At 37.1% G+C, this 18326-nt stretch overlaps 1 protein-coding gene across 3 annotated transcripts in view; it reads left to right on the forward strand.

Annotated features, from left to right (window-relative positions):
- The window catches only part of smpd3 (sphingomyelin phosphodiesterase 3), a 52039-nt gene that overhangs the window by 8294 nt on the left and 25419 nt on the right, over positions 1-18326 (forward strand). For 2 of the 3 annotated variants that reach the window (XM_051099794.1, XM_051099792.1), the window contains exon 2: positions 16605-18322. In XM_051099794.1, the coding sequence (XP_050955751.1) occupies positions 16919-18322 (1404 nt within the window). In that variant the 5' untranslated portion in view covers positions 16605-16918. Of the gene's footprint in view, positions 1-14912; positions 15116-16604; positions 18323-18326 lie in introns of those variants that run through there. The other variant, XM_051099793.1, reaches the window with a different exon arrangement.

The raw sequence follows: 18326 nt of genomic DNA on the forward strand, positions 1-18326 counted from the left end.
TCAGTTATCGGTCTACTTGAGTCTATAATAATCGGTATCAGCATCAGCCCTGGAAAACAAATATCAGTCGACCCCTAGGAAACACCAGCATTCAAGCCTATAGCCAAGCAGGATTGTCTGATTCAGTGAATCAGCTCTTTTGAATCAGCTCACAAAATCAGTCCGATTGGTTTTGAATTCAGTCCTGACAAAGTTTTTAATGGAAATTTTCAAGTGAGTTTTTGGGAGATGATGTCTATTCATGCATGTTTGTTTTATAAACGTCATAGAACTATCATAAACTTGGTCCATGTAACTTGTGATATTACATGCTATCCCATAGTGCTATGCAAGGAACACACCAAAATCAAAGCCATTATATTCTTATGAATCAAACCGCAATCTCTGTTTCATTAACAAATCAAAGCTGGTTTCACAAAACAAATCAGATTGATTCATTCACTGATTCGATTCTCTAGTTCAGCTCACTAGCTCCTGCATGTTGACATGCAACCCTATAAATCTATTAATAATCAGATTTATGATTATAAAGCTTTCATCAGTCAATCCGACTGAGCTGATTCAAATTAAATCCCATTCAGATTGAAAGGGGTGATATAGATCTTAAAGGAACAGTTCACCAAAAAAATTAACCTTGATATGCAAATAGTTTCAGGTCCCATTGACTTCCATGGGATGGATAAAAATATTTTGGAAATCAGTAGGACCCCGAAACTGTTTGTTGGACTAATCTGTTGAACAGGAAGATCTGAGCCATGTAAAACTTTGAAACTGACTACGTTTTCAAACAGATTAAAAAATATGTGCACTGTGCAGTGATATGCCTTATGTTTTATGAACATGTTCATGTCACTGGAGGAACATATTGGTGTTGAATATTGTGCTTTTGTCACATTTTTGAATCTTCAGTGTCTGTTCATTGTTATTGCATGTGAAAGTGTGAAAAAATACAAAAATATTCTCCCCTTGTGTTCTGCAAAAAATGTTTGGAATGACATCAGGAAGAGTAAATAATAGCAGGCTATAATTTTTAGGTGAACTATCCCTTTAAATCTGCCTGAAGAACAATATTTACCTTACCATTTCTGAGCCAGACCTCTCTCCTGTGTGCTGGCTGATGTTGGCAGTGTTCTGTGAACAGCCTGCATTAACATGGAGAGATTAGTTGTCCTGCGCTGGTACACAGGGAAATATGAATGCAACGAGAGAGAAGGATTTGGTTTTTGTTCAGTTAATCTGCCAGAGCAGTGCGATACGATTGTGTGTGTGTGTCCTTGTAGGTCATTTATAGAACATCGGCTCTGTGCTCAGCTCTGGTTTTAACACTACCTAGACATCTATCCATTAATGGATTGACAGGCATTTGGTGAAGTGATATGTTATTTTGATATAGGATGGCTTTAGCTGTGTGATAATGATAATCACAATAATTGTGAGAAGCACTTGTATAGATAGAGGTAGCTGTGTTTGACATGATTGGTAGCTGGAGTGTGTGATTAGGACCCGTGCTTTGCGTTTGCTCTCTAACTCTGGCTCCATCCCTATTTTAGGCCTGTGGTTATGGGAGAAGCTCCAGTTAAGACTCTCAGCCCAGCCTGGTTGTGGGTGTATATGCACTCAAGGCCTTGGCTGCTGGTAGATTACAGAGGGCGCTTCGGTTCAGAACCACCCTAATGCACCCTGTGCTCTTTCCGTCAGGGGCCGCTCGGCTTGGGGGATGAGGTCTGTCATTACCTGCAGGATATGAGCTGACCTCGAAACAGATGAGAGGCTTTTCTGGTGTGTGCAGGTCGGGGTTGGAAATTATCAGATGACTTTCTGGGGGGTCTGATTTTTCGGGAGAACGCCCCTTGTGGCTGGTTTTGGTACCTATTTATGTATTTCCATTCAGTTTTTTTAGCTTTATGTAATACTAATTTAATCACTTAACCAAGCTGATCTCATGATGAAAACGCACCTGTGGAAACTTTTTCGCAAGATGCGGAATATGTACCGGCATGTACGTTTCGTGACATATTCGATGTGTCCACTGAGTGGCGCTAAAAGAGTGTTTGTTTTTTCCCCCGGAACAGATGAACGTACATATGGTACGTTTTATGTGAAGTCGGTTTTGTACGTGTCACTGCAGTTTTAACTTGAAATGTCCATTGAGGGGCGCTATAACTCTAACGCTCTGAAACCTACCCGATAATATGAACAAAAGCGAATGTGACGTAAAAATGCAATCACAAGCATGACATTGTAGCTTGTTTTTCGATCTCGTATCTTTTAGCTTCATTGTGAGTCCTGTTTTTCACAGGATTTGTACCCATGGATTTCACATTCCTAAGTTCAGTTCCATGCCGACTGAGCTACCGAGCAAGTTTGTTATGTTGGGAAAGTGAAACATATGGAGCTGTAGTCATAACTGTGTACGGAAACGATTACAAGTGCTCGCTGTTTTCCCGCCTGTTTTACATCTTATTTGCAGTTTATGAACAGAGATAGCAGAATTATTTCTGCTTTTATTACTGTTGTCATTGATATTTTATTTATTTATTTTTATTTATTTAGATTAAATTAAATTTTTGTTTTATTTTATTATGCTATTTTTTATATTGTTCAATTTAATTTAATTTAATTTAATTTATTTTTTTATACATGTACATGGACATTCTAGTGTCGGCCAATATTATATGTATTTTTTTGATATATGTCTGGTATCAGGAGCTGATATGTAATTTAAATTAATTTAATTTAATTTAATTTAATTTAATTTTGGACAGTTTTAATTATTGATCTGATATTTAACTGGTATCAGATACTTTTTTTTATTTTATTTATATATATGTATATATATATATATATATATATATTATACATGTACCATATACATATTGGAATCGGCCAATATTATATGTATTATTTCTTTCTTTGTCTTTTGTTTGTTTATTTACTCATTCATTTATTTTAGATTTTCAGTTCACAGTTCTTTAGATTTCTGTTCCAGAAATGAAATCCTATTCTGCTTTTTTCTCATTAAATAGCCTGTTGTGTTTGTAAATACATCAGACAACAAAAGTAAAATGGGTTGCAAATAAAACTTAAAGAGGGCTAAAGAGGGCTGTTGTGCTTTTAAATAACTGCCATTTGTTGAGACGTTTTGTAATCTAATGTGACTATTTTTTTGTGTTTTTATACTAAGAGTGGCTTATAAATGCTTTTTAGGCCACTGTGTGTATGGTAAAGGCAAGTTAAATGCAACCATGTGTGTGTGTGTGTGTAATTAAGCTTGATGCTCTCCTGCTAAAGCAGTAGCAGCTCTACACATCAGAGACATATGGATGTTAATGTGAACTGCTGCGGTGCCAGGCAGCAGGAGAGGGTGTCGTAGGTGCTGATATGCTGTCACGGAACTTGTTATGATCAGCAGGAAAAGTAAACGAACATGTGCACCGTCTCGGTCCTGCTGGGCCACTTCCCTCTCTCTCTCTCTCTCTTTTCCTGCCACATGGTCATATGACCTACCACTCACCTCTGTTTCCTTTGCCGTTTGGGTTTTAGGGCGGTTTCCCTGGCAACTCTGTTCTCGTATGCTTGAGTTGGCTCTGACAATGCCGCCCCCTTTCCACCCCTCCCGTCCTCTGCTGGTGCTCTGGGCTGTGCCTGTCTCGTTCTGTTCATCTGCTGGAGCTGTGATGTAATAAGACATGAAGGATCAGGTGCTATTAACGAGACACATCAACTCTGACGTTCGCAAACTGCATGATAGACTCAGTGAAACACTGAGGAGCCACAAGGTAGTTATAGGCCAATATTTCACCCTGGCAGATTAGAGTCAGGCTATTTTGAGATTATTGTCTTGGCCAATTAACAGCCTGGTGCCTGTGACAAAATGTGCCAACAGTTTTGTCAATACAGATAGTTGTTCAGAAAGTATGTTAAACTGTCAATTCAAAATTCCAGTATTTTGTGTACATCTTATGTGCTGTTTATAAACAGAGATAGCAGAATTATTTCTGCTTTTGAGATATTATAATTGCCATTGGTATTTTAATTAATTCTATTATTGTATTTTTTTATTATGTTGTTATTTATTTAATTTTGTTTTGTTTTGTTTATACATGTACCATAGAAATACTGGTATCAGCAAATATTATATTTTTTCTTCCTTTTTATAGTTGTAATTATTGATCTGATATTTGTCTGGTATCAGAAGAAGATTTTTAATTTAATTTAATTTAATTTAATTTAATTTTATTTTAGACATACTGGTATTGGCCAACATTATATATATATATGTATATATATATATATATATATATATGTATTTGTAGTTTTAATTAATAATTAATTTAATTAATATTTATTTTATTTTATTTTATTTATTTATATGTGTACCATGGACATACTGGTATATCGGATATATATATATATATATATATATATATATATATACATATACATATACATATATAATAATATAATATTATTCTTTTTGCAGTTTTAATTATTGATCTGATATTTGGCTGGTATCAGAAGCTGATAATATTTTTTATTTTATTTATTTTATTTTATTTTATTTTATTTTATTTTATTTTATTTTATTTTATTTTATTTTATTTTTATACTTGTACCATGGACATACTGGTATCGGCCAATATTACATTTGTTTTTCCTTTTGTAGTTTAATTATTGATCTGATATTTGTCTGTTATCAAAAGCTGATAATATTTATTTTATTATACTTTATTTTATTTATACATGTTCCATGGACATACTGGTATTGGATAATATTTTATATTTTTATATATTATAATATTTATTTTATTTTATTTTATTTTATTTTATTTTTTATATATTTTTTTTTATTTGTAGTTTTAATTATTGATCTGATATTTGGCTGGTATTAGAAGCTAATAATATCAGGGCATATTTTTCCCATTTTTATGCCAGGTTATAAAAGTGCTGCACGTTTTTCGAACTTTGTCTTTTGTTTTGGAGTATTACTCCAAGTGTACAAAATTCTAGATTTGAGAATTAACCTTTTTTTAAAAGACCGATCAATACAGATTTATAATTTTGTTATTAAACTGGTTATTAGTCATAAAAATAATTGGCTACTGGTGTCAGTCAGAAGACCATGTCTGTGCTCTGCATTTTGTGGGAAAAATATATTGGAAGAATAAAGTAAGCAAATGACTCATTTGCATCAGAGCTGAGGAACATTTGGATGACATGTTTGATTGTGGCTTGTTTTCCCTTCCTGTTCATGTTTGGATGATACTGTGTTGACTATAAACTACATTCAATCTGTCTTCAAAATACCTTTGACCACATTAAATCTACTGGAAAACGCTATAGAAAAATATCAGTGTTGCCAACCTGAGCAATACAGAGCAAATCAATCCACATCACAAATCTATATTTTTTCCTCGAGAGAGTATGGATTTGAACTTGTGATGTGTGTTTAGTTGTATTTACGTTTGTGTGTGTGCAAACATATATTTATTTTCATTTGTGCACGTGTGTTTTCGACGGCAGGTCAGGGTTTATTGATTTGCAAGTTGTCTTTGTGTTCAGCCACAGGAGTCTGAAAGCAATTTGTATTTGTGTGGGGTCACTTAGGGTCACGCATACGGATGGAAAAAGCGAGATGTGAGCCGGGGGGGGGGAGGAGAACCAGGAGAAAATGTCATGGAGGAATTATTCCTCTAGTAGACACAGTACGATACGTATAGTAGTGGAAAGTGTGTGCTTGTGTGCGTAGCAGAGTATTGATCCAGCATGATCTAGATTTGAGAGTATATTTAGAGCAAACACCCTGTAGAGATGAGGGGGCCCATATGGGCCACTGCTCAAGAGCATGATGGGTAATACTGAATCATCATCATAATCCTCTGCCGTCATTCCACAAACCAAAGGATCGGTGCATAGCAGCTTATTCATTCAAACACACAAATGGGGTCTGCATGAGAAAATAATTGCAGAATCTGCAAAATGTTAATTATTTGACCAAACTAAGAGGGAAAATGCAAAATGCATGTTATTTTTTATTTAGTACTGACCTGAATAAGATATTTCACATAAAGACTTACATGTAGTCCACAAGAGAAAAAAAACAGTTGAATTTATAAAAATTACCCTTTTTAAATATTTACATTTTTGTGTGTTTGGACCCTTTCCAACAACGACTGTATGATTTTGAGATTCATCTTTTCACACTGAGGACAACTAAGGGGCTCATATGCAACTATTACAGAAAGTTCAAACGCTCAGTGATGTGTCAGAAGGAAAAATGATTCTTAGGAGCTGGGGGGTGAAAACTTTTGAACGGTATGAAAATGTGCACTTTTGTCTTATTTTACCCAAATATCATGTGTTTTTTATTTAGTACTGCCTTTCAGAAGCTACAGAAGATACTTACATGTTTCCCAGACGACAAAATAAGTTAAATTTATCCTGATCTTCAAATTCCATAAGTATTCACCCCCAATCTGAAAAGATGGATCTAAAAATTATACAGTCATTGTTAGAAAGGATTTAAATGCACAAAAATGCTGAAAAAACAAAGAATTTGTGGGACCTGAAGGAGTTTTTTGAAGAACAGCAAGCAGTTTAACTGTTCAGGACAAACAAGGGACATCTATCACTAAAAAACAAAAAAGCACAGCTGTGGATCATTCAGTATTAAGAATCAAACATGTAAACTTTTGAACAGGGTCATTTTTATAATTTCTATTATTATTAATTTATATACTATTATGTGAAATGTCTTATTCAGGTCAGTACTAAATAAACAATAGCATGCATTTTGTACGATCCCTCTTATTTTGGTAAAATAATTAACAGTTTGCATATTCTGTAATGTGTATGTAAAAAATATTTAATATTCTTATTTTAAATTAAAGAGCATCTGCTCTGTGGTTCTGACCTTTTGTACAAAGGACTTAACATAAAGTCACAAATCTGCTTACATTTTGATTTGTGACCTAGAAATAGTGTATAGTCTTAAACATTTCTTATTCATTTTTGATCATAAAATCTTTTTTTTGCCAGATATCTCAAATGTTGTTTATTTTGTGGCTAAAGACGAAAAAGAAAATCAATTTTCAGTGTACTGTCAGAGTGTTGGACCCCACTGTACAGTGTGTTCATACCCAAATCACAAGAAATGAACAGTGCGAAAAATCTAGCACAGCCATATCTAATAGCACCTTGCCTCTCCTCTGCCATCCCACGCACTTCTTCACTCAAACACTCGCTGTCTGTCTTGCCCCTGGATGCCACTCAATCTCACAAACGCCCACACAGTAAAAGCACTCATCACCTTGTGTAACCAGGTGTCAGGGAGTCTGGGTGAGTAATGGTCGCTCCCCACTGAATGAAAGTGGTGCCACAATCAGACTTGAGTTACTGCTGCTCTTTGGAAGACAGATAATCGCGATGATCGTTCCTCTAATGGTAGTAATTCAGTTCATTAAACTAGTTCTCTGCGTTAAACAGCTTTAAACTCAGGGCTAGCTAAGGATAAAACGTATCAAAAGAGGGGCAGAAGCTCTCTTGCCTCTACATTTTGAATGGATAGTTCACCCAAAAATAAAAATTCTGTCATTATTTACTCACCCTTATGTCGTTCCAAATTTATTAGACTTCCTTCGGAACACAAATTAAAGATATTTTTGATGAAACCTTAGAGCTTTCTGACCCTGCATAGACAGCAATGCAACTGACATGTTCAAAGCGCAGAAAGGTGTTAAGGACATCACTAAAATAGTCCATGTGACATCAATAGTTCAACCATAATGTTATGAAGCTATGAGAACACTTCCGGTGCACAACAAAAACAAAACTAACGACTTTACTTAACAATTTCTTCTCTTCTGTGTCAGTCAAAACACCTGCAATGGTGACGTTTGCTCAGTCAAGCACCTTCAGTTTTTTCTTCTCTTAATAGTATACATTTATTATCTCATACATAAAACAGTTTGGTTTGTTGTTAAAAACATTCCACGGTTGCCAGATTGATAAGGATTACACCTGCATTGATTAATAGCGGATTATTGAGGATCTGACGGTCATAATCCCTTCTCAAAGGTGGCACATTGATTAGCATCTGAAATGAGCTTTATCAACAGTGCAGAGGAAATACCATTTGATCTGTTGATGGATTAAATTATATCACAAACATTTTTTCTGCCACTGCAATTAGCCTATATTTGATGGCAGTCAGAGAATACTCGAGAGGCAATGCTTCGGCTGGAATTTCCTCGTCTCATTTAAATCGCGTAATGTCTGCGGCTAAATGAGTGCTCCAGAGCTGTATCCGGTTTCATTAACACCTTGCATACAGCAAGTGTTTTCATCATGGGATTTGAAGATGCTTGCCTGGGTTTTCGCTGTCCCTCGGCAGTCCTGTGCATTTTTCAATTATATTAAAGGATTAGTTCACTTCTAGCATAAGAATGTCCTGATATTTTGCTCACCCCTATGTCAGCCAAGATGTTCATGTCTTTCTTTCTTCAGTCAAAAAGAAATTAAGGTTTTTGAGGAAAACATTCCAGGATTTTTCTCCATATAATGGACAACAGGTTGAAAGTCCAAATTGCAGTTTCAGTGCAGCTTTAAAGGGCTCTACACGATCCCAGTCATTTTGTAAAAAAAACTTTTTACCACAAATGTTCATCTTACACTACCTCTGCGATGCACTTCTATGACTTCATACATTATGTAATCACGTTGAAAAGGTCATGCATGGTTAGTTCTTTGTCTGTGTACTCTGGTTCAAAAAGGTAGGGTACAGTGAAAAATGAGGGTACAGTGATCTCATTTTCTCCTCCAACTACAAAATCGTCCGACATTGTTGTTTTACTTTGTTTGAAAAGGGTGTTTGACTTTCTTTGCACATTCACTTTGTAAACACTGGGTCGGTACTTCTGCCTACGTCATGCGTGAACTTTCCAACGTTACTATGTAATGCGTGAAGTTGAGCTAGTGCAAGACTAGCATTTTTGGCCAAAAACTATATACATTTAAATTTTTGTAGTAAATTTTGCTAGATAAGACCCTTATTCCTCGGCTTTGATGCTGCATTGAAACTGCAATTTCAATGTTAAAATAAGTTAAATTTACCCTGATCTTCAAATTCCATAAGTATTCACCCCCTGTCCTCTTAATGCATTGTGTTTCCTTCTGGAGCATCATTGAGCATTTGAACCTTCTGTAATAGTTGCATATGAGTCCCTCAGTTGTCCTCAGTGTGACAAGATGGATCTCAAAATCATACAGTCATTGTTGGAAAGGGTTCGAATACACAAAAATGCTGAAAAACCAAAGAATTTGTGGAACCTGAAGGATTTTTTTTTTGCATATGAGTGGTTGACTATATGACTATAGTCTATATGACTATATAAATTTTCATTTTTTTTTTAGAAAATGACCAATCGTTTTGCTAGATAAGACCCTTATTTCTCGGCTTTGACGCTGCATTGAAACTGCAGTTTGGACCTACAATTTGTTGGCCACCGTTAAAGTCCGCTGTATAAGAAAAATCCTGGAATGTTTTCCTCAAAAACCTTAATTTCTTTCTGACTGAAGAAAGAAAGACATAAACATCTTGACATGGGGATGAGTAAATTATCAGAAAATTTTTATTCTGGAAGTGAACTAATCCTTTAAGGCCGTAAAACCATTTTATTAGCCAAATTATTTGTTGATTAGAGTTTAGCATCTGCGACAGTACACGTATGTTTGGATGTTTTTACAATAGTTGTCACCCAAATATCCAACCCAGGCTCATTGGAAATATGTGCCTCTACTTGCATTTCGGTAACACCATAATTACATACCTTACTGCATGTTTTACGGCAGTTTTAAAGTGAAATGTCCAAAGAGTGGCGGTAAAACACCCATTCAACACATGACCATGGCACGTTTTTATTACGTCAGTAAAGGCATGTACGTATTGCTACGTTTTTATTACGCTGCTTGAGGTACGTATTGTGGCTGTTCAGAATTCAAACATACGGGGAGTGTCGCTAAAGATGTATGGGAATGTAGGGGAAATATCCCTTCACCAAACCCAAATGAAACTTACTTGATAGTGTTAACATATTCTAAAGTGATGTAAAACACATTTGTTGATGCTGCCATGCTATTTTAACTTCCTTATGTGGATGAGCTGGTTTGTTGAACCACTGTTTTACAGGGCTCGTACCAGAGCTCTTCATCACCCAAGTGCAATGCCATATCACATGAGCTCCTGAGCAAACCTACTGAATTAGAAAACTCACACATATGTGACGTATATGTACGTACTGTATATGTGACGAAAACGTTCAAAAGTATCAGTTTTCAGATCATAAAAGATGTTGAAATTGTTTTAAAGCCATAATGCAATATTCTCTAAGTAATGTGTGAAAATTAGGCTTTATTAATTAAACCTCTGTGTGTAAATCATACTTTGTGTGAAAAGGAATAAAAGTTGCCAGAGTTTTACTCCCTCTAGTGTTCATTTCAACTGGAAACTGCAGTGATTCGTACATATAGGTACGTTTTTTTCAGTTTTGCAGAAATGTAGACGCGTATTTCCAATGAGCCTATGTTGCAAATATCACATTACCCCATAGCTGATCTATACGGCGCCGTTGTGCTATGGGCATCCCGAGTTTAAATCCCGGCTCGAGGACCTTTCCCGATCCCTCTTCCACTTTGCTTCCTGTCAGCTATGATCTGTCCTATCACAATAAAAAAGGCCAAAAATAAATATAAAAAAAAAAAACGAAAGAACATTGTGTTAATTTAAAAAAATATAAAAAGTAATTTTATTCAAAAAATGCTTTTCAGATTATTTAAAAAAGCTACTTGGGGAATGACAGTGTGTAGACAAATCAGTGTTTAATTTGCTTTGCAAATGGGAGAACTCTTATTGATGGAAGAGTAAATAACTTCCATTTGGCACTTTTATAGTCAATAATTAACCAGGCTTATTTTTTACAGCATCTTATTTTGACGTTTAATCTACTATTCATTATTTGATTTCATTTACTTCAATTTATGCCATGTTTTTGGACTTGTACCATGACAGTAGGTTTGTATGAATACTAATATTTATTTTACTTTATTTTATTTTTGCTTGAAGATATTACCTTTAGCCTATTTAGACAACTAAGGTACAGATAAGTGTAGATTAAATAATTTCTTTGTGTGTGTGTGTGTGTGTGTGTTATACTAAAGGGGCATTGACCAGACTGATAGACAACAGCAATACTGTTCATGAGTGAGTGCAGTGTCGCCATGGCAACAAACTCCCTTGAGTGTGCTCAGTGCAGTGTCATTCGCTCGCTCTGGTGCACACACACACATGCACGTACACACACATACACATTAGTCAAGAATAAGCAATGTCCGAGTTCCACAGGAAATTAAAAGATGTGATAAATGAACCTGACATAAAAGTAATAAAAACACCTCAGGGCTTATGCATATGTCACAATATGTTTCATTAAGCTATACTTGTTGATTCCATGAATGAATAAAGTAAAATATCTGTACATATCATGTTTCGGGCCTTTACAGTTGAAGCTGTTGTTTTCTTCCTTTATGGCTATCTCTTTCTTCTTGTGGTCCATTAATAATGAACCAAGAGGAAAGTAGCACAGCCCTGCTGATGAGTTTGCATTGATCTCTAAAGTTACCGGATACAAAACAAGCACCTCACACACACTTATTAACCTTATCACACACACACACTAAGAAACACCAGAACCTGTCCACACACACACAAACAAATTTATCAGTGTTTTAATCAGTAAGGTCACAAGAAGGCCAACACTAAAACATGTACATTTGTACAGAAATAACTACACAATATGCATTCTGTTTTGTTTTAATTTATGTATCAAAAACATCATTCCCTTAAAGAGACAGTGTAACCGTATCACTTTTATTGTCTTGTCATAATTTTATCAACCTTAAGGAAGACATTTATATATCTCTAAGCTAATTTCTGATTTTAAATTCAGTTAGTTTAATAAAAAAAAATTTTCACAGATTCCCAATCGTTAAATAAACTTTAAATCAAATACTTAATAACCCAAAACCTATGCTTGGCTCCTAAACGTGTTTATACGTTTATATTGGCTGGTAAACAGTCACAGTCATCGACGTGACATTTCTCAGTGTCTCTCTGTTTCCTCGTGGGGAAAGTTGTGATCAGTATTGATTAGAAAGTGAAGGATTCGTGTTTAAACAGATCTATAGCTCAGCCTTTCTAAACAAAGTGTTAGCTAACAGACTTCCTGTTGGTGTTCGCATTCATTTCGTTTATTGCCTTGATTATCAGGCTCCTGGTCTGAACTGGAGCAATATTGACTCACATAGGAAAGTTATTGAAGGCACACATAACATTTAAGTGCGTACATTTAAAGTAAACACACGGAGCAAGGGCCGGGTTGTTGAAAACCACAGGTAGAAGTCTCCTGAACACAATGAGTACTGTTTCAACACTAAGAGAAAAAGGATTATACCTCCCATAGGAAAGAAAAATGAGATGTTGTGGTTGTTTTCTCCTAGGCACCAGTTAATTAGATAGAGAGCAAAGAAATACTTGCTTATTACTGTTCTTAGTTTGTCTTCTGTAGGGTTTCAGAATCGCAAATGGACCCTTCGCAGGAAATTTGATTGAAAGGCGATCTGACCACTCATAACGCCAAATTCACCATTTTTGTTCGACAAACAAATTAGACAGAAGAGTAGATTAATGTCGGTGGATTTGAACTTAAAAAATGGTGTATTGACGTCTTTCCACGGCTGAAACAAGACGTCTTCTGATGTTCATTCATGTTTATTTTGTGCTATAATAACTAGTAAAGAGGAAGAAATTATCAAATTATGTGCTGAGGTGCTCCAGCGATCTGCTGTGACACATTCAAGAGCCAGAGTGTTTTTCAGTAGTTTGAAACTCTTAAAAAATGTCAAAATTTGAAGCTGAGACTTGTTTCATACCTAAAGTAACCTGCTCTGTCTTGTCTGTTTTCTCTTTGCTCCGTGATGTATTTTTTTGCATGATGTGTGGCGCGAGAGCACTATGGCTTGTCGGACATAGAAACGGTAACTAGGGGGCAGGTCTTTGCAAAGTGTCAACTGTGCTCAAACTGTGCAGATTTGAAAACGTACCAACATCCATCGCCATGACTTATTGCGTGAAAAATAAAAAAACTTGTTTTAGTCGCATAAAGTTTTGCACAAATCTGTAATGGAAACGCACGTAATGTCTGCAATTGAAAGTCAGATCTCAATATGAACCAGTATTTTTGTTGATTTAAAAATCTTTTTCAGTCATTAGCATAAAACTGAAATAAAATAAAAAGATATCCCAAAGAAATATAAACATTTTAGATGAAAAAACTCGCCACCTTACTAAAAAAATAGGTTGAAGTACTAAAATTACTAAAACTAAAATAAAAATTAAAGCTAAACTGAAAAATTTAAAAAGCTAATACAAAATATTAACAAATACTATAATAATATGTAAATAATCTAATAAAAATTTAAGTTAAATAGAAAAAAGAAATAGAAATAGAATAAAAATAAACTAATTAAAATGACAAAGCACATAAAATTACTAAACTTAAACTAAAATTAAAATGAGAACTTTTAATATAAAAATAAAAGTCAATACAAAATGTGAATAAATATTATAGTAGCATGTAAATAATATAAAAATTACACTAACATGAACTTGAATTTCTCATTAAATACTACCAAATACCAAAATTACCTGAGCTATGCTTTCCATATAATTTTAAAGTTGCTGCAAGTATTGCCATGGAATGGCACACAAATATTAGTGTTAACATACTACTGAGTTAAATTAATTAGATGTGTCAGATTTTTTTATCAGTCATTTTGAATGTTTGCAGAACAGCCCAAATATGCACTCTCGGTTAAAAACAACTCAGCGCTGGAAATGTTTAACCCAGCCTTCTGGGTAGTTTTATTCAACTGTTGCTTAAAACGAACCCAAAATAGATTGGAAATGAACATTTAATATGTTCAATAAATGAACATTTATTAACAAGTTGAATAAATAATAAATAAATAATGAACATTTTTTAAATTGCTTATTAATAAATGTTCACCTTTTGATTATTGCTGATTTCTCTATGTGTCTGTTTTTTCATTTCCAACTTATTTTGGGTTCATTTTAAGCAAGAAATACAGTCATTTTTAAACATTTATCTCAACCACTGGGTTAAAACAACCTAATCGCTAGGTCTGTCCATATTTCACCTAGTGCTGGGTTGTTTTTAAGCCAGCATATTTTAGAGTGTGGGAAGCAGGAAGTTTGTAGTTGAAGTAAGCAGGGTTTGGAAAAGAGGGGCATGTTTAACAGTTCCAGAGAGGATAATATCACTTACTGCACCTTTAAATGAAGCATAAAAGTAAGCTAATGTCTCCCGAGCTATTAAAAAGCAATCTTTGAGCAATAAAATGTTTCTCTAGGCTGGCTCAGACCATCTAACTGGGGACTGATAGATTTACATCTATTTATCTGTCAGTTTCAGTATAGATTTAAGCATGAATGTGTGGTTAGGTCTGTGTGTGTGTTCTACAAACCCATACGCCAGCTCGGTTTAGGGGCAAAACGACAGAAGGACAATCTTTGGGAATTTGTAAATAGTTGAGGACATTGTTATTGCAACAGATTTCCTTTGCAAGCTTTGTTTGTGTGTGACCTGAAAGCTGCTCAGCAGTAGGCAAGCTTAACCTAAAGACACAGTCGCTTACCCCCCCCCCCTCGCACATGTGTGTATGTGTGTGTTTGTGCGGTAATGCGCATGTATACAGCATGCACAGCTGCAAACTACCACACATTCATTTGCTACACTCTTCCTTTTCCTGTTCTCGTGCACCGACAGCCCTATCTGTCACTCTGCGAGTCGGACAGCTCAAATTCTCCCCTGAGCTCGCAGCGGGCTGTCAAAATCAGCCCTTTCAGAAAAACACGATGATTTTTTTCATCACGTCTAGGCCACTATGCAGTCGACACAGCGGTCCGGCGCAGATTAGGTGGCGGTGATAGCTAAAACCCTGGAAATTATTATTCCACAGATTGAGTGTGTGTGCAGATGAGGTGAGTGTGGATGCAAAGGGATTATTTGTACGTGAAGCTTTGTGTTATGCTTATCTAGGGAAACTGCTGTACTCTTATGGGGTAAAATACAGACTTTTAGTAGTATTTTTAGAGGGCTTTGTGTGGGAAAGGTCATTTGTATGAGTAAACGTGCAAAAGGTGTCCTAGCTGATCTATGTGGTAGTCACAACCGATTGTAATTCTGTATAGCATATTGAATGAGAAATATGTGGGATGGGATTTGATTTTATCCATTGGAGATTGAGTGAATAGTGACAGTTTGAATATAATTTATAAAAACTTGTGAACTTGACTTTCAGTTTTTTGTTGTTTAGTCTCTTGACATCAGTTTCAACTGTCAACCCAGTTATAAAACCACAACAGTAACATAAATTTCCTGGTTGTGTCAAAGACTGACCTGTCCTCTTTGATCTGTAGTAAATCTTTTGATGATTTAGGTCAGGGTTTCGACTAGGAGCATCTGCTGCAAAAAGGCAACCAGCATCTCAACATAAAAGGACAGCTAAGCCAATGGCTGCCTTTAAAACAAAGCTTTACAGCTTTTAAGATTTATCTACTGAGAATCTCTAAAATTGAGACATTGATTTTGGTGGTTAAATATCAGGGAAGTGGAGGAAAATTATTAGGGGTTCAAAGCCCCCTTACCATAGGAGCCCACATCACTCAGCGCATTTTTCTTATGTTAAGTCTGTATTTAATTATATTTATATTATTATATTTAACCATTTTAAATCGCACCGAATAAAGGGTCTAAAACAAAAGAAAGTAACACCTCCCTGAGTTCTTTGTTCAAGAACAAGGCAAATTTAATTGGTACTTCCTTGTGACAAAGGCAGAGAATATTTTTCTGTATCATCTTTTCTTACAGCTAATCAGTGTAATTGTCTCTCTGTGAGGTTGCAGTCTAATCTTCCTCATCTGCTCCATTTGTTTGTATAGGCCTGTTTTTGTCTGTTTATTTAATGAGGAACAACCACAAAATCACGGCCACTCTACAAAGGGACTTAGTTATCATATTTTACAGTAACACCTGTGCAGTCGTAGCTTTTTAAATGGTAATTATGCTAATTTCTAATTTCTTTGTTAAAATCAGAAGGTCATTTCAATCTGGATAATAAGCCACATTTGGGAGACACTGTTTCTAAAAAACCTCACTGTGGTTGCGTGGATTTGAATAACAAGCATTTGTAAGGTCACTTGTAATTGGGTTTTTATGTATTTACAAACAATTCAAAAACACCCAGATGCAAATGAAGCACTTTTAGTAGCAAAACTACATTCTTACACAGCAAGCTACATTTGGTGACCTGACACTCTGCGTTCTGTGAAAAGCTATTATTTATTATTCATCATGATTTCCAAAACGTTTGAAATTTTACTGGGATCCAATTTGTTGATTGCACATTATCCTCCACTTTCATCTGATTGCCTGTGTGTTCTGTTCCCCCCTCCCTTTGCTTGTCTGCAGGCTCGGCGCTGACGAGGCCTCCCCTCTCCGTGCCTGGAATATTCTGGATCCCAGAAGGGTTTTTTTGTCATCACCATGATCAGATTCTTCAGGAGACTCTAGCATTGCAAACTCTCACAAGGAGAGAAGAGGCTGGGCACGGAATCCTGTGTATCCCAAATTCAAAGTTGGACATAGCGAAGGACCCAAGAACCATGTAGTGTACCTCTTTCCACCACAGGGGGGAGGGTTAACTTTGTAGTTCTTTTTTATACAGTTTTTTTTTTTTTTTTTTTTTTTTTTGGCTGGGAGTTGGTCTACAAGGTGAGCCAGAAATGGTCTTGCACACCTCTCCCTACCCTAGTGCCTTTCTCAGCTTTCTGAGCCGTCTGTCTTGGGCCTTTGTTTTCCCTTGCTACTGGCTGTTGGACCGGTTGTTGGCCTCCTGTGTAGCGACATCACTAGAGAAGCGCAGACGCTCCCAAGATCCCTGCTCTTTTTTGGCACTCGGGGTCCTGATCTCTACACCACTCTACCTGGTGCTGTTACTGGCATCCTTACCCTTTGCTTTCATTGGCTTCCTCTTGTGGGCCCCACTTCAGACCGTCAGGAACCCCTACATCTACTCTCACCAGAAACCAGACAAGCATGGCGCCGAGCAGGGAACTTCGGCTGGAACCGGGGCGGCACTAGCCGAGTGGCGTCCGCAAGGTCGCAGCTTCTGCTTCGGCAGTGCCAATGTTTGCCTGCTACCGGACTCCCTTGCACGCTTCAACAATCTTGCGGACACTCAACGCCGAGCTCGGGAAGTGGGCAAGCGAATCCGTAATGGTGCCAGCAGACCCCAAATTAAGATATACATCGACTCGCCCACCAATACGTCAATTAGTGCAGCATCCTTCTGCAGTTTGGCCACCCAGGGCTTCCGCCGCACCTCATCTTTGGACCATCGTCCTGAGCCTGTAGTCACCACTGAAACCGAGACTGAGGCCTTAACTGAGTGTCCTGTTCACCCCTCAGGAGGTACAAGCTCGGATTGCCCCGTCCACAGCACCGGAGCCCAGAATTCCTCGGAGTGTCCTCTCCACCCCAACGGGGAAGAGCATGCTCCTGATTGTGCCATCCACCAGTTTGCAGAGTCCTCTGGTGAGTGTCCAGTACATAGCAACATCAACCAGAACTCAGAAGACTGTCCTCTCCATCCGGCCGGAGTGCAAATCAGCATCACCTCTCCTGATTCTGAGCCGATCGAGGCTGAAAAAGGAAACCATCAGACGGGAGACGGGGATACAGGTAGCCTAGAAAGCCGTACGGCCTCACGGGAGTCCCTGGTTCGCTTCCACGCAGCCGATGGAGGCATCTCCCCCAACAACACCCTTTCACAACACCGCACCTCAGTCTTTAAAAGGCCTATTGGGCGCAAGCGCCGTCACGGAGACGACGGCTTTGACCATGAGATCTCTGCCTTCTTCCCAGCCAACTTGGACTTCCTTTGTCTGCAGGAAGTCTTCGACCGGCGAGCTGCAGACAGGCTCAGGAGGCAGCTGCACCGCTATTTTCCCTTTGTGCTAAGCGACGTAGGGCGCTATGGCTGGAAAGGCTGTTGCTCCCGGTTCAAGTTCCTGAACAGCGGGCTACTGTTGGCCAGTCGCTACCCGATTTTGGATGCCCATTATGAATGCTTCCCTAATGGGCGCAGCGAGGATGCTCTGGCTGCTAAAGGAGTTCTTTTTGCCAAGGTAA

Source organism: Labeo rohita, chromosome 25, assembly GCF_022985175.1.
Source record: "Labeo rohita strain BAU-BD-2019 chromosome 25, IGBB_LRoh.1.0, whole genome shotgun sequence".
Classification (NCBI taxonomy): domain Eukaryota; kingdom Metazoa; phylum Chordata; class Actinopteri; order Cypriniformes; family Cyprinidae; genus Labeo; species Labeo rohita.